The sequence below is a fragment of the Xenopus laevis genome, chromosome 7L, assembly GCF_017654675.1.
Source record: "Xenopus laevis strain J_2021 chromosome 7L, Xenopus_laevis_v10.1, whole genome shotgun sequence".
Taxonomy (NCBI): Eukaryota; Metazoa; Chordata; class Amphibia; order Anura; family Pipidae; genus Xenopus; species Xenopus laevis.
Window position 1 is genome coordinate 109,048,551 of NC_054383.1, and position 23,519 is coordinate 109,072,069.

At 39.2% G+C, this 23,519-nt stretch overlaps 2 protein-coding genes across 18 annotated transcripts in view; one reads left to right on the forward strand and one right to left on the reverse strand.

The window, feature by feature from the left end:
• Positions 1-1,087: 1,087 nt before the first annotated feature.
• On the reverse strand, positions 1,088-14,111 carry LOC108695887 (CD5 antigen-like). Of its 2 annotated transcripts, none has more exons than XM_041569477.1 (5): positions 13,698-14,111; positions 9,266-9,413; positions 7,513-7,806; positions 3,906-4,003; positions 1,088-1,504 (listed from the first exon to the last, which is right to left on the reverse strand). In XM_041569477.1, exons 2-5 carry the CDS (start codon positions 9,339-9,341, stop codon positions 1,424-1,426), a joined length of 549 nt encoding a protein of 182 aa, XP_041425411.1. In that variant the 5' UTR covers positions 9,342-9,413; positions 13,698-14,111; the 3' UTR covers positions 1,088-1,423. The 2 variants fall into 2 exon arrangements, with proteins under 2 accessions (XP_041425411.1, XP_041425410.1); XM_041569476.1 differs by having other exon boundaries at positions 7,513-7,827; positions 13,698-14,105.
• Positions 14,112-19,323: 5,212 nt separating this feature from the next.
• epn1.L (epsin 1 L homeolog) overlaps positions 19,324-23,519 on the forward strand; it is a 59,532-nt gene continuing 55,336 nt past the window's right edge. For 14 of the 16 annotated variants that reach the window (XM_018226207.2, XM_018226213.2, XM_018226217.2 and 11 more), the window contains exon 1: positions 19,324-19,657. The gene's annotated coding sequence lies outside the window, so the exon portion shown is untranslated. Of the gene's footprint in view, positions 19,658-23,454; positions 23,512-23,519 lie in introns of all 16 variants that reach the window. The other 2 variants (XM_041569479.1, XM_018226209.2) reach the window with 2 other exon arrangements.

The window sequence follows — 23,519 nt, forward strand, 5'->3', positions numbered from 1 at the left end:
TGATGTTGTCCTTCCATCCCACAACTATAAAGTTTACCATATGCCCTTCCTGGAACAGATATTCTTCATCCTCAATACAGATTAACATACCACCAGATTTTAATGCATGAAGTTTCTGTTTGTTGCAACGGTTTTGACTACCAAGATTTGCTGAACTTGCAGCACTTTCCCTTCGTCTTGCACTTAGGACCAGGCCCAGGTCAATTGCTATTAGTCCTGGGATATTATAGGCTTCCTTAATGAATGATTTTATGTAATATTTCTTATTTGCATAAATAAATATTCACATGTCATTAGAATTCGTTTGTTTGTTCTACGCCTCCACCAAACAAGCCACTAATGGGCTGCGGCTCTGTCCAAATACTTCTACAATTCTATTTTGCTTATTGAGTTCAGTCATATGTGACATGGTTTGACAAGCAATATATCACAGAAGGTTTTGTGTGCAGAGGTAAACATGGCATTTCCATAAGGGCATTAAGCTCCAGCCTCCCACCTTATAACAGTATGGCATCTCATACAGCACATAAAGTTAGTCAAATCTTAATATATTTAACAAATACGGGCAAGTGAAGTCACTCTTGATGTTTTTTTAACTACAAAACACAATGTTGCTGATATGAACCTTCTCTTTCTCTGTTTGACCCAATCAACACCTGTGAATAAACATGGCTAAATAGTCTGTCTGGCAAGTCTACATGTAGAGTAATGAATGGAAACCAGACTGTCAATGGTGGAACAAATGAGCCATTTCAGCGTGTCACAGATTTTCATTATTCATCCATTAGGCTACAAAATACTTCCTCTAGTGGTTTTAGTACTGTGTTTTCAGGAGCCAGCAGACAATATGACCTGAAAGATGGCCCAATAAGGTTACAGAATTTTGATTAAACTTAATATCTTATTGATAGTCCATTGGGATGAGGCCTTAAATGAGCTGCAATAGAAATAGCGAAGACTTAGAAATAATTTGCATGATGTTCCTTTTAGAAAAAAGTGATGCGGCCTTTTTCAGCAGGATTCGTATTCGGCCGAATCCTTCTGCCCGACCGAACCAAATCCTAATTTGCATATGCAAATTAGGGCCCGGGAGGGAAATCGTGTGACTTTTCATCACAAAACAAAGTAAAAAATGTTTTCCCCTTCCCACTCCTAATTTGCACATACCTGTAATGTCCTTTTCTTTGTTTATGGAGATCCTCATAATAAACAATTGAAATAAACATTATACAGTTGCTAATGTAGACATGGTGTATTACTATATATAACAACATAGTGATGTAAGACAATGTATCTTGTTACCATAAACCACTGATCAATATATATTTGCTCTAAAGGAAAGCTCACAATATAGAAAATAGTAGTTTCATTTTCATTGATGTAAAGGTATATTTTGGTCGCTGTTTCTGTAACCTTGTAAACGTTATCCTGATATTCTCCAAATCCTTAAAAACGTCATCTCCAGCACATTCAGTCTTGTGAGAGAGGAGATTCCCAGAAGCACCTGGAGGAAGTAGAGCAGCAGATAATGGATATATATTTAGCCATATATGCTATCAGTTATATGAACACATTTACAAGAACAAGAGAAATTGGCCAATGAGTACCTGAACAGGGTTGTCAGAAACCAATAGTGAGGCTGGGAGTGATGAGTTGTTTATAGTACAGGTATATAGGTAATAGGTATTTCCTTTTTCTTTGTAATAATAAAACAGTGCCTTGTATTGGTTCCCAACTAAAATATAATAAATCCTTATTGGAGACAAAATAATCCCATTAGGTTTTATTAATGTTTAAATGATTTTTTCCTAAATTAAGGTATGAAGATCCAAATGGAAAGATCCTTTATCCTGAAATACCCAAGTCCCAAGCATTCTGGATAACAGGTCCCAAACCTGTATATGCTACATCATTTTATTCTTCTATAATCCCAAGAGATCCCAGGGTTTGGCCAATGTATAAGAGACTGCTTAATTGTCTGATGTCATTCTCTTTTGCATTTAGATTAGATTACTAATAGGGATGCGCCAAATCCATAATTTCTAGCATTCTAGATAATAGATCCCATACCTGAGAAGAGAGCAGGTCACCTGTGACCCCCATCCCTGCGCAAAGTCTCATTTCACCATTTTCATGTAATATACTTTTTAGTAGTATGTGCCATTGGCTAATCATAAATAGAATATTGCCATTTTAAAAAATAAGGACTGCCCTCTGGGATCGTAGGATTCGCGGTGCACACAAACAAACTATACATGTAAGGTCACATGAGCCAATTAACAGACAGAGTTCTGACTTTTGCTTCCACATTTCTTCCTGTTACAGTTAGGGGCAGATTTACTAAGGGTCGAATATCGAGGGTTAATTAACCCTCGATATTCGACCAGGAACTAAAATCGTTCGACTTCGAATATCGAAGTCGAACGATTTAGCGCAAATCCTGCGATCAAACGATCGAAGGATTATTCGTTCGATCGAACGATTAAATCCTTTGAATCGAACGATTCGAAGGATTTTAATCCAACGATCAAAGGAATATCCTTCGATCAAAAAAACGCAGGCAAGCCTATGGGGACCTTCCCCATAGGCTAACATTGAGTTCGGTAGCTTTTAGCTGCCGAACTAGGGGGTCGAAGTTTTTCTTAAAGAGACAGTACTTCGATTATCGAATGGTCGAATAGTCGAATGATTTTTAGTTCGAATCGTTCGATTCGAAGTCGAAGTAGTAGTCGAAGGTCGAAGTAGCCCATTCGATGGTCGAAGTAGCCCATTCGATGGTCGAAGTAGCCAAAAAAAACTTTGAAATTCGAAGTTTTTTTAATTCGAATCCTTCACTCGAGCTTTGTAAATGTGCCCCTTAGTGTTGCAGTATTTCTGGTCAGGTGATCTCTGAGACAGCACACAGACCATCAAGAAATAGGGGTTAAAGGCAAGAGATGTAATAGGGCAATATTTACTTAAATATATATTCCAGTTTGGTAAGATTCTTAAATATGTCACTCAATTTTATATAAACTATCTGTTGCTCAAGTATTCATTTGGGGGTATAGTTACCTTTAGTATGTTATAGCATAACCATTTTTCAGCAACTTTTCAATTGGCCTTCATTGTCTATTTTTTTATAGTTTTTGAATTATTTGCCTTCTTCTTCTGACTCTTTCCAGCTTTCATATGTGGGTCACTGATCCCATCTAAACACAAATGCTCTTTAAGGCTACAATTGTATTGTTATTGCTACTATTCATATTCCAGTTCTTATTCATATCAATGCATGGTTGCTAAGGTAATTTGGACCCCAGCAACGGGATCGCTCATATTGCAAATTGGAGAGCTGCTGAATGCTCAAAAACTCAAAACCCATAAATAATAAAAAATTGTAAATTGTCTCAGAATATCACTCTCTGCTTCAAAATAAAAGTTAACTTAAAAGTGAACAACCCCTTTAAGGGATCCCTGGTATCCAGGCTGGTAGTAGTTCATTGTCCCCAAGCATTCATGTGTGTACATGAGATATTCATCACAGCAGGCTGGATGGACGCCACAAGCAGCTAGAAGAATGTATGAGCGCAGGTACCTTTTCTAACTAATATTACTGTGTGATCAATTTGTACAACCAAACTAGCACTTTGCACTTGCCTTCATAAATGAGCCATAAAATACTTTTTATTACTTTTTATTGTGGAAGTAATATTGTAGCTAATTGACTCCATAGGCTGTACCTGGAATCTGATCACTACCGGCTACCATAGCTGTTCTTTAAACACAGTCAGTAAGTATTGTCTTATAAAGGGTTCCATGAAGAGTTTCAAGAAATTATTCCCAGAATTCATGCTGTTCTGCATAACAATGGGCTTTGGGGACTCTCTCCTTATTATGAACATAATGCTTTATGAGATGTTACCTACTGAATTCTGAAGCTCAGTGTAGTTCATGTTCTCTAAAGCCTCACTTGTTGTGAGATACATCCGCAGGGTCCACTCCGTTCTGTTTCCTTGAATAACACCTAAAAAATAACAGCATCAGACGTTCTTATAAAGAAAGAATTGTTCAGTGTACCTTCCTAAAAAAGCAATACGTTTTCCGAACGAAAGAGGTGTGATTACCAAAATAATGTGTTATAGAAATGAAAAGAAGTAAAACCCCTCTCTATTCAATGGACCACCAATTAGAGAAAATTCAAGTATCTGTGCAGCAGTGTCGAAATTAACAGTTTCAATTGATTGGTTAAAGGTTACTAACCCAGTGTTGCTTCAATTATTAGGCAGCCATTGCTGGATTACCCAATAAAGTGCTATGTACTAGGTGCTAATAATTCATCAGCAATTAAAAACCATGTAATAGGATTAATTAATATTGTGCTATAAAGTGCTAGTGCTTCAAATGAAATTAAGGAGTTGATTTAAATAACCAGGATTAAGTTGACCCAGGTGAGATTAAAGTTAATTCATTATTATATATCACACATTAAAATCCATTCATTATAGAAGATTGTAAATAACTGATTAACTGTTAAAAAGTAAACTTTACTAAATTCATTAAAATTGCTGCAAATCAATTAAGGTAATCTTTGAGAACTGCATAAAAATTGGTGAATAGTAATTAATCCATACACCCCCGTTAAGGTTATAGGGTGTTAAGAAACGTTTGCATAAAATTATTCAAAAGAGACCAGCATTGAAAGAGAAAGAAGGAATAGGAAAATTGTTAGAGGTGGAGAAGTCCCAAGTTCTAGCTGCCTAAATTTTTTCTAAGTCTGGGACCCCACACGGAGGAGAAAGTAGGTCACTGGGGACTGTAGTCTCGATTCTACCTTGCTATCTTATAATTCGGAGAGCTAATCTTCCCTATAAAACTACAAATCCCACAGTGCCATTGGATAACAGGTAAGATTAAAAAGAAGAATCAATGCGGTCGCAAAGGTTTAAGATCAATAGGAAATTATTTTGCAATAGTAAAAATAAGGAAAGCGCCCAGGAGACTTCACAAAAAGCGCTTCCCAGTGTGCCAACACGTGTTTCGCCTGCTGGCTTTGTCAAGGCAAAATCTAAAAGTGACTCGTTTGGTGTGGCATCTTTATCACTTCCTGGATACAAAATCTCGCGATACTTGGAAATGAGATCTCGCGATGAGGTCTCGCGATACTTGGAAATAGGATCTCACGATAAGATCTCGCGATACTTGGAAATGGGATCTCACAATGAGGAATGAAGGAATTGATGTGTTAAACCAAATACCTAAATCATGATTATTAAAGAAAAGCATTAAATAGTATATTTTCATTGATCCCATTGGGTGAAACTGAATTTAGTTTGAAAATCCAATGTGTTTCCCGTTTGAGTAATTCTTGTTCCAGATCACCCCCTCTGATTCCCAATTGGATCTGTTCTATAGCCCAAAATTTGACACTGGAGGGGTTCATATTGTGATATTGTTTGAAATGACTTGCAACTGTGGATAATATTTTGTCTGCTTTACCTATTTTATCCGCATTTCTGATTGAACTGCAATGTTGTTGTATTCTGAGTTTGAGCATCTGTGTTGTCATCCCAACGTATTGTTTCTTACAAGGGCACTCCAGTACATAAATTACTCCCTTGGTTCTACAATTAATGTAATCCTTGATTGTATGATTAATGTTAAATCTATCACTGAATTTTGTGCTTTTAATCATGTGATCACACATATTGCAATTTCCACAGGGGAAGCAGCCCTTAATGGTATTGGATCTGCTGGGTGTCTGGAAGTGACTTCTCGATAGTAGGTCTTTCAGATTAGGGCTACGTCTGTAGCATACAGAAACTGTATCTTGTAGAACAGTATCTAGAACCGTGTCTTCTTTCAAAACCGACCAGTGTTTATTAATAATTTGATTAATTGTCTTACTGTTAGAGTTATATGTAGTTATAAACCTGACCGTGTTATCTTGCTGAGACCTAGTCTTTGGATGGAGCAATTGTTCTCTTTCAGTCCCTAAAGCTCTATGATAAGCTCTCTTTATGAGTTTACCGGAGTATCCCCTTTGTTTTAATCTGTTTTTAAGTAGTACCGCTTGTTCTTTAAAGAGAACATGAGAGGAACAGTTCCGTTTTAGTCTTAAAAATTCCCCTATAGGGAGTGATTTTTTCACAGCATACGGATGATGACTAGAGAAACTTAGCAAGGAATTAGTGGCTGTCTCTTTTCTGTAGTTGTCAGTAGTCAATTTACCCTCCTCTGTTATCATAATTGATAGGTCCAGGAAGGAAACCATTTGTTTAGAGATATTCACAGTCAGTTTGATTTGAGTTTATTAATATTGAGCTTGTCTATAAATTCCAGAGCTTCCTGTTCCGTGCCAGACCATAGTATCAGGATATCATCAATGTAGCGTATCCATCTTAAAATCTTGTTATGGTAATTTTTGAAAATTTGACTGTTCACAACGGTTAATTCCCTAAACTGCAAAAAGCCACCCCTGGTAACCTGCACACCCTGCAAGCTTAATAAATGGTCATTCATTTGTGTGTGTGTGTGGCTGCATAGAAACCAATGCAGCCTGCAGAATGCATATGGATTAATTCACAGCAGGATGTTTACTTAAAGGAACTGTTCAGTGTAAAAATTAAACTGTGTAAATAGCTAGGCTGTGTAAAAAAAATGTTTTCAATAGCCAGAAATGTAATCTATAAAGGCTGGAGAAAATGTATCTCTAACATAATGGACCAAACTCAACTTCCTCCTTTGCAGCTCTCTAACCTGTTACCAGTCAGTAACCAATCACTTGAAGGGGGGCCACATGGGATGTAACTGATCAGTTTGTTTGCTAATGCTCAAAAGCAAAGCAAGGGATACTGTCATGGGAAAAAAAAAATTTTTTTCAAAACACATCAGTTAATAGTGCTGCTCCAGCTGAATTCTGCACTGAAATCAGTTTCTCAAAAGGGCAAACAGATTTTTTATATTTAATTTTGAAATCTGACATGGGGCTAGACATATTGTCAGTTGCCCCCAGTCATGTCACTTGTGCTCTGATAAACTCCAGTCACTCTTTACTGCTGTACTGCAAGTTGGAGTGATATCACCCCCTCCCTCCCCCCCAGGAGCCTAACAACAGAACAATGGAAAGGTAACCAGATAGCAGCTCCCTAACACAAGATAACAGCAGCTGCCTGGTAGATCTAAGAACAGCACTTGGTATTACAAATCCAGGTCCCACTGCGACACATTCAGTTAAATTGATTTGGAGAAACAACAGCCTGCCAGAAAGCAGTTCCATCCTAAAGTGCTGGCTCTTTCTGACATGACCAGTCAAAATGACCTGAGATGGCTGCCTACACACCAATATTACAACTAAAAAATACACACTTCCTGGTTCAGGAATGACATTTTATATTGTAAAGTGAATTATTTGCAGCTTAAACAGTGTAATTTAGAAATAAATAATACATTAAAAAAAGCATGACAGAATCTCTTTAAGCATTCAAGTTTGAAGAGCAAAATAGGCCAGGCCTTAGGGGCCATTGTGTTCCTTACCTGTACATTTGACTCCACCATCATTTACAGGTTTGTGGTGATGTGGAAATACTTCATATGTACAACTTAGGAGCTCACTCTCGTTGCCTCTGCACTGGAAAAAGCTCAGGCCACTGTAATTCCAGCTGTGCCCGTAGTGCTGGTATTTGCCATTGTCAGAGGCTTCTACGGCTGTTCCACAGTTCAGCTCTCGGCACACCACACTGGAAATGTTTAGGTCCCAGAAGGTAGCGCAAATGGTGCCCCAGTATTGATTGTGGTAAACTTCCACACGTCCTTCACATGGGCTGGGTCCTACAAGACGAATTGCCAGCTCTAATAAACACATATAAGAAAAATGAGTTTGGTACATACAGGCTGATCCACTGTAAACCGTATTTGCTGATTCACACACTTGCAATGTTATTGATTTGTTGTCAATATTGAATCCATTCCCATAAATGCACTTTAAGGAAGTTAAAGGAGAAGGAAAGTCATTTGGCACTTGTGGGTGCCCCCAAGTGATTGTATTTACTTAACTGACACCCCAGGCCAGTGCTCCTATCAGCAGAAAACTGCACCGGCCCAGGGTTATACCAGCGAGCACCACGGATCGATCCTCTTCCGGCTTCTTCTTTCTTCTCACTGCTGCGCATGCACAGTAGAGTGAGAAGCTGAACTTTAAAATTGGCTATTTCATTCCACTGCGCATGCGTCTGACACGGGAAATTTGAAGAAAGAAGAAGCAGGAAGAGGATCGCTCTATGTGCTCGCTGGAATAACCGCGGGCTGGTGCAGTTTTCTCCTGATAGGAGCACCGACCCAGTCATGTAAATAAATACAATCACTTGGGGGTGCCTAACATTTGGCACCTCCAAGTGCCAAATGACTTTCCATCTCCTTTAGAGGAGGTTTATATACAGGTAAAACTTCATATAAAGCTCTACAGACTTGTCAAAGGGGCGACTACAAAAATGAGGCCTCTATTTTTATACTTTTATGGCAAAATTATAAATATCATTTAAAGACAATGTTATGATAGATAATAAAAAAAGGTTATTTTCTGATGTCAGTTTCCCTTTAAAGTATGGAGATCAAAATTATGGAAAGATCCCTTATCTGGAAAACCCCAGGTCCCGGGCATTCTGGATAACAGGTCCCATACCTGTACAATAATAGGAAGTTGTATGTGTAATTCTGAAAGACAGTTTAATACCTCACTTAAAACATATTACCACCCAGCCCTGAGCATCAGTGGAGGTCAAACGTAAAGTACATATATTCCATATGGAAGAAGCAGGGGATATTAAATTTAAATTTAGGATTTACGTAGCTGTCATTTGCAAACCATTTATGTACTGTGTATGTACTGAGTAGTTCCGGAAATCTACACCAATTAATTCAGATGATTTACTTGCACTCTATCTAGCAGTTCATTTTATCACATGTAATGTAGGTCCCTCTACTTATTTACTCTGCACTGGTGGCACAGATGGATGAACAAGGACCCTGTACAGAATTCAATATGTTTTTATACCGGGAATATGAGACACACCTTAGATGCTTATGCCTTTCTGTGAATAATGAAGAAGGCAGATACTATAAAAGGATTCCATACCCCATGTTCAATGCTGAACATGAACAAAGTCTGAGCACATATTTAGAAGCATTTCTAAATACTATTTCACATGAGTGCTAGCTTTATAGTTTTCCCAATAACAATATAATGAGGGTATTCTCCATAATTTAAATAAGTACTTATTAGAAACCATACCAGTACTCCTGAATACGGCCGCCCAAACAGAACATGAGATTACAAACACACGCATAATGGTTACACGTGACAACATCTTCCCTTTCAGTTGGTCGTCTCTCTTTGTTTGTATTGTCTTTTTAATTTCGACTGTCAGAAGTTGTTGAACCTGAAATGTGAGTACAATTATGAAACATGTAAAATAGACAAAACTTTATTTGCTTTACCTTACTGGAATAATAGAATATTGAAAGGTTAAACCCTACATGTCTTATGGCATTGACAAGGTATAATTTCTCTGCACATTATATAGCTGCCATGATTTATGAACCCAGTTAAGATGATCATGTGCCCCTCTTGAGAGCCAACACTAGAACCTCAAAATATTCTCACAATGTAATTCTTCATCTCTTAGGGGCCCATTTATTAAACCTCTATTTTTTCTGGTTGAGGTTTTTATGGGAACACTTTAATTTAAAAATAAATCATTCAATAAAAACTCGAATTTTAAAAATGTATTACCGTATATACTCGAGTATAAACCGTCCCGAGTATAAGCCAAGGTACCTAATTTTACTTCCAAAAACTGGGAAAGCTTCTTGACTCGAGTATAAGCCTAGGGTGAGAAATGCAGCAGCTTCTGGTAAGTTTCAATCAAAAAATTTAGGGTTTCTGCTCCCATTGGAGGTGCCGGCGTCTAGTTTTTGGATGCCGGCGACCATTCTTGGACGACTTTTCTTGGACGCGGGCGACTATTCTTGGACGCCGGCGACTATTCTTAGGCACCGGCGACTATTCTTAGATGCCGGCGACCATTTTTGCGCTTGACACGAGTATAAGCCGAGGTAGAGTTTTTCAGCATATTTTGGGGGCTGAAAAACTCGGCTTATACTCCAGTATATACGGCTGGGATCCCCAACCTTTTGAACCCGTGAGCAACATTCAGAAGTAAAAGGAGTTGGGGAGCAACACATGCATATAAAATGTTCTTGGGGTGCCAAATAAGTGCTGTGATTGGCCATTTGGTAGCCCATATGTGGATTGTCAATCTAGATTGAGACTCTGACAGTACAACTGGTTTTTATGCAATTAAAACTTGCCTCCAAGCCTGGAATTCAAAAATAAGCACCTGCTTTGAGGTCACTGGGAGCAACATCCAAGGGGTTGGAGAGCAACATGTTGCTCACAAGCTACTGGTTGGGGATCACTGATATACGGTATACCCCAAAGCTGCTAAAAATCCAAATCTGAAAATACTCTCAAACCTGTCGAGGTCATGTAGAAGTCAATGGCACATGTCCCTGAAGTTGTTTCTTGACATTGTGATCCACACTGGATAAGCTAAAGTCTGGGTTTTTTGTCCGATAATCCGAAAAAAATTGAGTTTTTGCAATTGAGTTTGTGGAGAGTCAATCAGACGATATGAAGTGATGTTCGGTTTTGGTGCAGCGTTTTGTCGCTTTGATGTTGTTTTGAGAACAATTAATGATAAATGAGTTCAATTCATGGAGGGGAGTTTGGTCGACTTTGTTTTCATAAAAAACTGAGATTAATTAGAATTTTAGTAAATAACCTCCTTAAAGTGGTATTCCAATTCGCCATCATGATCAAAAATCAGATAGTCCTGTTTATATTATTTCGCCTGTTGGTGTATTTGAAAAGCTAAACTATAGGGGAAGAAGAAATATTCATACTCTTGGTAATTAAATGCCAGGAAAGCATCAGTTTATGCTTTTTCAGTCATCTGTATATTATCAACAGTGGCGGTTTGTGGTTTTAGTGATTTTTGAAACCACGACTAAACTCACTTTCTCTAAAACCATGAATGCCATGGAATTTATTAAAAGATCAGAACTAAAAAAAGTTAGATGAAAAATTACGCTGAAGAATTCTAAAAATTCAAGTTTTTTTGACAATTCCTAGCAAAAAAAAATTAGAATTGATTTAAAAAGGTCCAATAGAATCAGTGCAGCTCCCATTGACTTCTAGACAACTTTTACCTGGCGGAGTTTTGTATTTCATGGATTTTACACTTAATAAATCTTGAATTTTTAGAGCTTTTTTAAAAAAATAGAACCACAAATTTTTACAGATTTGTGGAAAAAATCTCCCATAGACTCAATTTTAAACAAATAATTCAAGTTTTTAAAATGTATTTCCTTTTTCTCTGTAATAATAAAACACTTCTGTGTATTTAATCTTAAATAGGATATCATTAATCCTTATTGGAAGCAAAAAAATTGTATTGGGTTTAATTTATGTTTAATATGTTATTTTAGCAGACTTGAGGTACGGAGATCCAAATTATGGAGAGATCCCTTACCTGTACCTTGTACTTGAAGATAATGAATCTACATGAATCCATATCAGTGGCAAAACAATCCTATTGAGTCTATTTAATATTTATATCATTTTTTTAGTAGACTTAAAGGGGACCCGTCACCCAAAAAAATTATTCAAAATCCTATTTTATCACATTAGTCAAGCAAAATGAACTTTAATTACACTGTATAAATTAATTGAATCTTGTTGCCTTCAGTCTAGGAATTCAAAATTGATAGCAAGCAGGCAGGAGCCATTTTATGGACACTGTTATTAAGGAAAGCCTTGTATCATCTCAGAATCTTGTTTGTGCACCAGAATGGGGGACCCGCTGTCCATTTCCATGCACTGGCTAAACAATTAAATGTTAAAGAGAATGGGGATATGTGGGGAGAGCAGTGACATCTAGGAAGTGCTGAATTGAAAGTGAAAATAATTGCCTGCCCCGCCTCTATGCCCAGGGCATAGAGGAGGGGCAGACAATATTTGATTGACAGCTGAGATGTTTAAATGAGCTTACAACAGCTATGAATGCTTTAATAAAAAATAGAAATTGGATTTCATGTTTAATTTAAAAAGGACTTTTATTATACAGATTTTTGTGTCTGGGTGACAGGTCCACTTTAAGGAATTGAGATCCAAATTATGGAAAGATCCCTTGTCCATTAAAACTCAGGTCCTGAGCATTCTGGACAACATGTCCCATACCTGTACCTTTTACTTGAAGGTAACTAATCTGCATTAATCCATATCGGTGGCAAACAGTAGCGTACAGAAATTACTGGGTCCCACAGCAAATTATTTTTCAGGCCCCCAAAATGTCCAGAGGTTGACCTGTTTTACCAATATTTATAGAAATTGTAAATGAATTAGGGCCTCACGTGGTCCCTATACTTCCTGGGCCCCCTGGCAGCTGCAAGGTCTGCTTTCTCTGTAGTTACACCCCTTGTGGCAAAACAATCCTATTGGGTTTATTTAATATTTAAATCATTTTTAAGTAGACTTAAGGGGGCTGATTCACTAAGGGTCGAATTTCGAAGTTAAAAATACTTCGAAATTCGACCCTCGGATTGAAATCCTTCGACTTCGAATATCGAAGTCGAAGGATTTAGCGCTAATCCTTCGATCGATCGATCGAAGGATTTTTCGTTCGATCGAACGATTAAATCCTTCGAATCGAACGATTCGAAGGATTTGAATCCAACGATCGAACGAAAATCCTTCGATCAAAAAAAGGTTAGCAAGCCTATGGGGACCTTCCCCATAGGCTAACATTGACTTCGGTAGGTTTTACCTGCCGAAGTAGGGGGTCGAAGTTTTTTTTAAAGGGCAAGTACTTCGACTATCGAATGGTCGAATAGTCGAACGATTTTTCGTTCGATTCGTTCGATTTCGTTCGAACGAATTTAACCAATTCGATGGTCGAAGTACCAAAAAAATACTTCGAAATTCGAAGTATTTTTCATTCGAATCCTTCACTCGAGCTTAGTGAATCTGCCCCAAGGTGTTGAGCGAATCTGTCCCACTTTGCTTTCACGAAATGGTGAAAAATTCACAAAACACATTGAAGTCAATGGGGTCAAAACATTTTTACACTAGACAGTTGTTTACGCGTGCAACAATTTTTCTCGCTCCAAATGCATTAAAGTCAATGGGAGTTTTTTCTTCTGGCGACTTCTTTTGTCTCAGCCACCTTTTTGTTGCGGGAAAGTTTTTCAGAGAATTCATGGTTAGCGAAAAAATAAACTCATCACTAGTGAAGATCCAAATTATGGTAAGACCCCCTTATCCGGAGAACCCGAGGTCCTGAGCATTCTGGATAACAGGTCCCATACCTGTATAACATATGCACTGTATCTGTAAACTGCTTCCTAAAACAAAATGATGTTAGAACAAAAAACTCTATGTTCAGTATCTCATCATTGCTTGCCTTCATCTACTTCCTTCTCTTCATTCATTTTGATAAAAAATAAAACCTCTTAAAAAAAAAAGATATCAAGTTACCATGTAACTGAAGGCTGCTCCTAGTATGCATATGAGTTTCCAATATGCAGAATGCTATAAAATCATAATTGTATACATATATAGCAGTAACAACAGCATTACTATTATTAATCAGTGTCATTCTTACCTTTTCACTGCTCCCGAAATAGATCTGTGCCCTTCAGTGAGGTACCAGCCATTTATCTGAGGTTAATTTGCATAATCTATAGACTCCATTGTCATTCAACGTTGTTCAATCTTCAGCACCTCCAAACAAATCCCTAATGGCCTGAAATGATATCCAAATTATTTGGGATTTTTCTTGTTTATTGAGTGCAATGAGGTGTGCCGAGGCCTCACACATTAGTAGCGCTGTAAAGAGCCAGGGGACTCGAAAATTCAGCTGGTGCTGTAGAAAAAAAGGCATTTAGGTTGAAATGTTTTTCCTAACATTTTATTATCCCAGGCTGCTAATATTGCATAAGGCTAAGACCTATGTACTTTGTCATGCATACAATTACCAATATTATACTTTAAAGAAGATTCTTTATTTAAAGGGATTCTGTCATGATTTTTATGATGTTGTTTTTATTTCTAAATTACACTGTTTACACTGCTAATAATTCACCCTACCATATACATTGTAATTCCTGAACCAGCAAGTGTTTTTTTTAGTTTTAATATTGGTGTGTAGGTGCCATCTCAGGTCATTTTGCCTGGTCATCTGCTTTCAGAAAGAGCCAGCACTTTAGGATGGAACTGCTTTCTGGCAGGCTGTTTTTTCTCCTACTCAATGTAACTGAATGTGTTGCAGTGGGACTTGGATTTTATTATTGAGTGCTGTTAGGGAGCTGCTATCTGGTTACCTTCCCATTGTTCTGCTGATGGACTGCTGGGTGGGAAAGGGAGGGGGGTGATATCGCTCCAACTTGCAGTACAGCAGTAAAGAGTGACTAAAGTTTATCAGAGCACAAGTGACATGACTGGGGGCAGCTGGGAAACTGACAATATGTCTAGCCCCATGTCAGATTTCAAAATTAAATATAAAAAAATCTGTTTGCTCTTTTGGGAAATGGATTTCAGTGCAGAATTCAGCTGGAGCAGCACGATTAACTGATGCGTTTTTGAAAAAAAAAAAAAGTTTTCCCATGACAGTATCCCTTTAAGACAACATCTCTATAGCCTTACACATTTTGTGCTCCAGAAACACCTAATTATTTTATATGAAGAGGTGTCAGATATAAGTGTTATCATTTGCAGGCAGTTCTCCTTGTAAAGTAAGCAGTGGTCAAGTTGTAATTCATTTATTGCAGTCACTAAGCCTTCTGTAGATTTTATGCCTTTTAGAGAGGCAAGTAAGGTACCTAGAAGTGTAAGGGTAGTGTTACCTCTGTGCTTTTTACTGGTGTAGATACACCATTGTATTAAAGGCTAATGCACTCTTGTCTGCTAGTGGTGTCCGGGTCAGGAAAACCTCAACCCACACAACCTTAACCCACACCTGACCCTTAATCACCTTCATCATCAACCTGTACTCGCAAAATGTTGCCATTGTAGGACCCACACCCGACCCTTACCAGTGTAGTAGAAGAATGTATTTCCCCAGTCTGACAAGCACCCAACCCTAACCCACAATGGTTGGCCAAATTTCAACCCAAACTTGCCCCAACTGGTAATCAACCCATACATCACTACTCTCTGCATTGTCTTGAGTATGCACTTACAGGCACAGGGCAGATTTTGTTGTGGAAATGCATACTTTCACATTTTTACACCCAAATTTGCCCCATATATGAACTGACAAACTAGGCTTTTCTGGGTGTGGGTGAAATCATTCATGGATATAATGTATTTTGCAGCTATTTAATACGACTGTCTGTGTTGGAGTGCTAAGCCTCCCTTTTCATAAGGGGAAGTTAGTGTATTCAATTTTGACTTTGTGTCACAGGTAGGGTTGCCACCTTTTCTGGAAAAAAATATTCTTGCAGTTTTTTCCTATTAATAACATTGGCATCAAGAATCATTTTTACCGGCCAGGCCGTTAAAATACCGGCCAGTTGGCAACCCTAGTCACAGGATATTTTTGCCATCCTGGGAAATGTCCCAGGTCTTGAATCTTCTCTTCTGTAAAAGTCCGCCAAGATGCTCCAGTTAAAATCCTGCTACTAAATAAACCTCCCTGCTATTTTATTTGGTGAATAAAGTACCCCCTATTTTTTTCTTGCATGTTGTTGCTACACTCCAAACAAATAGGTAAAGGTCAGACACAGTGTAGATTTGTTGAACAAAGATCCAGGTACACAGAGCAGGCAGGATTCTGATTGGAGAACCCTTTAGTATTACATGGATCGTTGGCTTGCTGTTGCTTTAAAAACAAACAAACAAACCCTGTTGCTAATGAACTACAGCTTTCAGCCTTGACATTTCAGCATCATTCCAAGAATGTTTATTTAAGCAACATTAGCCTTTAAAACAGACTTTTTTTTGACAATGCGTTCTCTCACTCAGTATTGCTTATGAAACAGGTTGCTTAAAACACGAATCGTAAAATCCGTGCCCATCTGGCATGCCGTGTTTGGTAGGCATAGCAACCCGAGCTTTACAATAGCCACACAGTCTGTTGGGTGTCCTAGAAAAATGTCTACGCATTGTGATTTTTTTTATTGCCTTTTACTAATAAGAAGGGAGTATCGTCTGCAAAGAACAATGATTTTTCAAGAATGCGGGCCATGAATGTGTGAAGAATAATCAGATGCGCCATTTTAGGGAATTCAGGAGATCTGTAGTATGCAGGATCTGGTGCTCGCTTGAATATTCTCATTGACACATGCTGCTCTGCACTTTTTGGTGCATCTGGGGTTTGTATTCATTTAGATACAGTTCACCAAACACCCACTTGTTCATGGTGTCAGCCTATGGTAGTGGTTTCCAAACTCTAAGATGGCATTTAGTCCTGGCAGGGGGGGAGGGGCCCAGTCTGAAGGTCAGTTAGCCACGTATTGGGAATGTCTACTTCCTCTTCTAGATACTCCTGAAAGCCCAGTATGAAGGTCAGTTCGGGTGAACATATTTGCTGCCCTAGTTATTTCAATAACAACGCACAGTGACTGTTCTGTTTAACACTTCATTCTCATTGGATAAGAACATTTGAATTAGTTAAATCAAGTTGCTACAATAAAAACACATGGTTTAAACATAGTTGGGGAAAGGGATGGCTTCTTCAGGACCTTAGAAGAAAGTCTTACTTCTCCGTAAAATTAAACGTTATTTCATTACTTTTGACTGTAGTTACGTTTTTCCCTGAGATACTGCTACTTCCCCACTCATAGGGGCAGATTTATCAAAACGTGAAATTATAATGTGGTTTTCATAGAAGCGTATTTATCAAATGGTGAACGCTAACTTATACTCATTGATAAATACCCTTCTAAAAATCTTATAGGAATGAATAGAAAGTGGGTACATTTTTCTGTGGTAAGAACTAATATCACATTTTGATAAATCTGCCCCACAGTGCTTACTGAATCGCAGACTTGTGTTTGAGGGTAGAGTCCAGCAGCAGGTCGGGTACCTGCAAAAAAGTGGGTGGGTTGCGGGTACAGGGGTAGTGGGTCTTATCTATAGTAAGTTTTACTCCTTTACACATTTTTTAAAGGTTTTTTTTGCCCCACTAATTTCTGATGATGTCAGTGCCGGTTTGCAGCAACAGCATTTCATGTTTATTATGGTCAGTATTATGGTCAAATAAGCCACTGCTATGATAGGGTTGGGATGTGGGGCCTGTGTGCTGCAGCTATTAAAATAAATGTACAAGCCTTTTTGCACAAAAATCATATTACTTATCCTTCAGAGTAATGGCACACTTTCTAGCTCACAGGAGAGATTTTTTTTCACTCCATGGGAGGCGGAAATACATTAGAAAACCATCTCCCATTTAAAGTGAACGAGAAATACTGTAGAAAACCATCTCCCATTCAAAGTGAATGAGAAAAATACACAGCGGATAATTTCTAGGGTTTTACCCCTCCCACAAAGTGAGACTGGAGAGAAAAAACTAGATATTGCCCATTGCTAATATCTTAAGTCCTTATAACAGAACATCAAACACAAACAAGCAATATAGATATTTTGGCCCATTTATAAAATGCAATATCAGCAGGGAGGGAGGGGACAGGCAAGGACTTTGTAACTGTCAGTTTTGCTGTTTCCAGGTTGCCTGTATAGATAATCCATAAACTGATCAGTCAGGTTGTGACAGGCAAGGACAAAGAAACTACAGGTTTTTCAGCCCCCTCTAGGGTGAGTGTTGCGAGATAGACTTAAGCTGGCCATACACTTGGATATGCTTGTTTGGAATAACGAGTGGATCTTTCCCAGGTATGCCCACATTGAGATGGGAGATATAGGGCTGATCCGATCGTTGTGCCCTAGGATCCATTGATCGTATCACAACGACAGGAAAACAGGCAGTCAGGCGAGGACTGCATCAACGAACCTCGCTCTGATGAGATTTTTTAAACCTGTCCTATAGATATCTGCCCAATATTGGTAGGGGAAGCCCGTTGGAGGGCTCCATACATGTCAAATAAGCTACCAATATCCTCTGTCTGTAGCTTTATGGGCCTGTGTATTGGCACTTTAGCACTTGAGACAAGGGGAACTACTAGGGGTGTAGCGCAAACCCTCAGGGGCCTGGGTACTACTAGTTACGTTACTGACGAGAGTTCTGGGTTTATGGGAGAAGCAGGGTTTTTTATGGGTTTAGGGAAGAAGCAAAGTTCTGAGGGACTGAAGGAGAGTAGGGATTTTAGAGGAGTTAGGGGAAAGGGAATAGGTCCTTGTGATATTTAATTTTAAGGGGAAGCAATATGTGAAATAATTGCTATTAGGAAGCACTGTAGAGATGCAAGGCAACCTAAAAAAAATATTGGGAGTAGTAAGCAAGATGAATACATACTGTAAATAATACAGTAAATACAGATTTTTATTACAGCAGGGTAGGGTTGCCACCTTTTCTGGAAAAAACTACCGGCCTTCCTATATATTTATCTTTTTTCCTTATTAATAACATTGTGCTCAAGCATCATTTTTACCGGCCAGGCCCGTAAAATACCGGCCAGGTGGCAACCCTACAGCAGGGATGTGCAACTCAAAGCCCATGAGTCAAATATATCTCTTCAAGAGGTTTGTATGGCCCTAGCAAGGGCTTAGGGTTGCCACTTGGCCGGTATTTTACTGGCCTGGCCGGTAAAAATGATGGCTGATCCTAATGTTATAAATAGGGAAAAAATATAAATATATAGGAAGGCCGGTATTTTTTTTCCAGAAAAGGTGACAACCCTACAAGGGCTCCAGTGACTTTACATGACATGACATCTACTCCTGGACATGTTAGCTGGGGAGTAATAGAGAATAAAGTGATTCATACTCTTAAAGATGAGAAGGCCAGGATATAAACAGAGAGGGGAGAGGCTGCCAATGCAGTTTATGGTGAATGAACTACAACTCCCAGCATGCCCTGAGTGCTTTCAGCAGTCCCAGGAATTCTGGAGGCGACTAATTATAAACAACTAAAGGGATGCCAGTTGCATATTAGGAATATATCTAAGAACTGTTGCAAAATATAACATGGCCTTTCCACTTTTAAATCCTATAATCCCAGGGGCCCAGCAAAAACTCCATATTAAACCGGCCGAGCTGCAGAGAGATTTATTTCTATCGTATTCGTACAGTTGGCTGCACAAGCGAACAAGGAACACTGTAAATAAAGCTTTGTTGTAGGAAAGAGGCGAGGACGCCGATGACGTCACTGTGATGGCGGAAGCGGCGACATCTTGCCCGCAAGCTGCCAGTAATTGCCCTCCCACCCTTTTCCGTCCCTTAGTTTTTCCGGGGTGAAAGGGCGCGGGCTCCGGGGCGGCTCCTGCTGCTGCTGCTCTCTATTAGCCGTGCGGCGGAGACATCAGGAGTGAGGCCCAGGGCGGCTTGGCGAGGAACCGCAGGACTTCCCTGTTGCAGCAGCCTCTACACCGGAGCGGCTCGGGAGGGGCCAGGCTTCCATTCTGTCCTAGTGGAGAGGCGAGGCAGCGTTGCATACAAGAGAGAGAGGTACGGGACAGATGCTGCTGAGCGAGTGCGACGACCCCTAGAATTGGTATCTGTGCGCAAACTAGCGCCTTGTATTTCTCTTGCATGTGCCGAGCCGCAGTATTGGGCCCATTCCGCTTTCTGATCCTTATGTGAATGTCACGGGCTGCTGCAGCCTCATCCCCTGAACCCACTTCACTTATCTGGAGCCTCATAGGCCAGCAATTGTCATACCAGGCAGCCTTCCCATTTGCATTCATCACGACTCTTCCAATGGCTTCAAAGTTTGTTTTATTTGGCAACGCGTTATTTTTGAGTTCACCTTCCCCTTTAAGAGAATTAGTTGCAGATTTATTCTCTGCTGATTTCAGTGTCCCCCTGTGTATCTTGTAATAATCAGACTCCTGACAACTTCCCCTCAGGCTGGCTAGAGCATCACTGGAGCTTCTGGGGGTACAAAGGATTAAATATACAGTAGAACCAACATTTTACTTTATTCAGGGGACTAGAATTCTATAAAATCAGTGTCGGACTGGGACACCAGGGGCCCACCCAAAAACCTTAGACCAGGGGCCCACTCTCAGTATTATTATTATTCCTCTCCTCACTCAACCTCTATTCTAGTCTCTTTTCTTTACATACTATAATCTATTAGTCCATCTATTTAGCATCTTTTTCTCATAGAAATAGGGAATGACCATGAAATAGGCCAACATTTAGCAGCACAAGGGCCACTGACATCTGGGCCCACCGGGACTTTTCCTGGTTTACCGGTGGACCAGTCCGACACTGTATAATATCCAGGGAAATGTATTCTGCAAAATATATAGGTGGGACCACAAAACAACAACGTAAAACGAGGGGATGTAAAATTGAGGTTCTACTGTAAATGTTCGATTTATTCAGCATATACACTGGTGTTGTCTGGTCTGCTGCGGCCCTCCAGCTTTTGTTGGAACTGTAGCTTGCTGTGCTTGGGGCTGCTAGTTGTAGCTTCGACATCGGGATAAGGGTTAAAATATTGTATTTCACTATTCATTTTGGGGGGCTCTGCCAGGCTGCATTCCCTGGGGCCACCCCTCCCTTTCACAGAAGATGTTCCATAGTGTGTATGATGATGATGATGATGAAGGAGGATACAGGGACAGCTGAAATAAATAATGCATATTCTGGCTTAGGGCTGATCCATGGAGTAAAGAGCTGATTGATAAAGCTGTATGTACTGTACTATGGATATAAAAAAAAGGAAACGTCCTGTGTAATTGAGGATCACCCTGTGATTTGTGTTGCATTAAAACTGCTGTCGTCCTACTGGAGGACAGACTGCTGACTTCACAGGGGCTAGTGTGCACGATGACTAGGAAATAAGGCAGATATAATACCATATGGCATGGTGCTAGTAGCCAACAGCTGGGGACACGTTTGAATTCAATTCCCCCTTTTTGATATTCCTGAAATCCCTTTTGTACTGTATCCCAGCACTGCTGCACTCCATGTGCTTATTCGCCTCCCACTGGATCCCTGCAAATGAGCTCAGTGCTGTACTACTGGCCTGCACACTCTCAGCGTTGCATTCATTGCTCAGCAGAAAACGGCTTCAGCAGGAAAGAGACAAGCACTTGCCAGTCAGAGCTGTTGGTTCAATACTTGTGGTTTTACTACAGCTCAGTATGCGACTAAATACATTAGGAATTGTTCTAATAAAATATATATGTGGTGGTGCAGAGGCTGCTTCATGTGTTCCTGCCCTGTTCTTGCAAATGCTTCCTATATATAACCTCTACAAATCCGTTACTTGCTTTAGATGTGGTGTTGTTGAATGGCCAGGAGACAACAGGAGCCTTATTAAACACCGCAAAATCTCCAGCATGGTTCTGTACGGGCATACGATGGCAGATTTCGCACGTGCCAGGAAACAAATAACACTTTTAAGTCACTAAGGGAACCCTGGAGTGCTGACGTCTGTTGCCATATGGCCAGCTCTGGGCAGAACACTGTGCAATGAGACTTCCTATGACCTAAGCTGTAATATAACAGTCATTTGGCAACCCCCTCCCATCATTTACCAGCAGTCTGACAATCATTTGGGCTCGGCCAAACCCCTAAAGGGGTGGTTCACCTTTAAGTAAATTTATAGTATCTTATCGAATGGTTAATTCTAAGCAACTGTTCAGTTGGCCTTTTTTTTATAGTTTTTTAATTATTTGCATTTTTTCTGACTTTTAAAGGATCAGTAACATCATTTAAAAAAAAATAAAAAAAAAATTGTATAGATTGAAAAACAAAAAGACAAATTAAACTTTAAAATCACAAAGTCTTTATTAAGAAATAACTTACCGAATCTCTGCTTGCGCTCCTCTTCAGAAAGCGATTGGGCGATCCATCATGTGGATTTCTCCTCCCTACCTTCCTTATAGGAGATAGCCAGGGAGGAGAAATCGAGAGGTGCACGATGGATCGTCGCCTTTTCTGAAGAGGAGCGCAAGCGGAATTTCGGTAAGTCATTTCTTAATAAACACACTTTGTGTTGGTGTTTTTTTTTCGATCTATACAAACAATTTGATGTTGCTGGTCCTTTAAGCTTTCACTGACCCCCATCTAAAAACAAATGCTCTGTAAGGCTACACATTTATTGTTATCACTCATTTTTATCAATCCCCTTTCTATTCAGGTCTCTCCTATTTATATTCCAGTCTCTTATTCAAATTAGTGCATGGTTGCTAGGGTAATTTGAACACTAGCAACCAGAGTGCTGAAACTGCAAACTGGAGAACTGCTGAATAAAAAGCTAAATAACTCAAAAACCGCAAATAATAGAAAATGAAAACCAATTACAAATTGGCTCAGAATATAACTGTCTATATCATACTAAATATTAGTTTAAAGGTGAGCAATCCCTTTATGTTGCAAAGTTTGTTTAGCTCAGTTATGGAAACGTTAGTTGGTTTTTGATCCAATAAACACTTGAAAATTTCCAGGTTTTGGCCAGGCAAAAATGTACTTTAGCAAGAGCACATGGCTGTTCCTGAAACTTTGCAGTAAAGGGGTTGTTCACCTTTAAATAAACTTTAGTATGACATAGACTGTAGAGAGTGATATTCTGAGACATTTTGCAATTGGTTTTCAGTTTTTATTACTTTCAGATTTATGATTTGTTTAGCTTTTTATTCAGCAGCTCTCCGTTTTGCAGTTTCAACTATCTGGTTGCTAGGGCCCAAATTACCCAAGCAACTATGCAATGATATGAATAAGAGACTGGAATATAAATAGGAGAGGCCGGAATGAAAAAATGAGTAATAAAAAGTAGCAATAACAATACATTTGTAGTCTTACAGAGCATTTTTTAGGCCCTCATTTTAAAGCTGGCCAGAAGAAGGTAATTTTATTCAAAAACTATAAAAATAAAGGCCAATTGACAAGTTGCTTAGAAATAGCCATTCTATTACATACTAAAAGGCAAACCACCCCTTTTAACACTGAAAACTCTGAAAATCAGTGAGATAAAGTGTTTATTGAGTTTTCTATTTTGTGAACAAACTCTTGGGTATATTCAATCTCAAACTGAAATTTTTTACAGACGTTGGGTGATTTCCCAGCGGCAAGTAAACCGTTTAGCTCAGTTAGCACAAATTGTGGCTAATTGGCCTTTGTCATTACGCAGAATGTGTCATTAATGAGATTCATGTGTAAGTGCAACTCGCTGCCCTTTACTGTAAAACTGGTGAGTCTTGTAAGAGGCGGCTCAATATAACTTCCAGTCTGTGGGCGTACAAGTGCCATTAACCCGTGAAACATTGCTTTCCTTAATACTGTTGCAGCCCTGATGTTTGTGGAAGTACAATGTGATGCTGAGATTGAGCAGAGGCTGTGGAAAGGTCAGAGA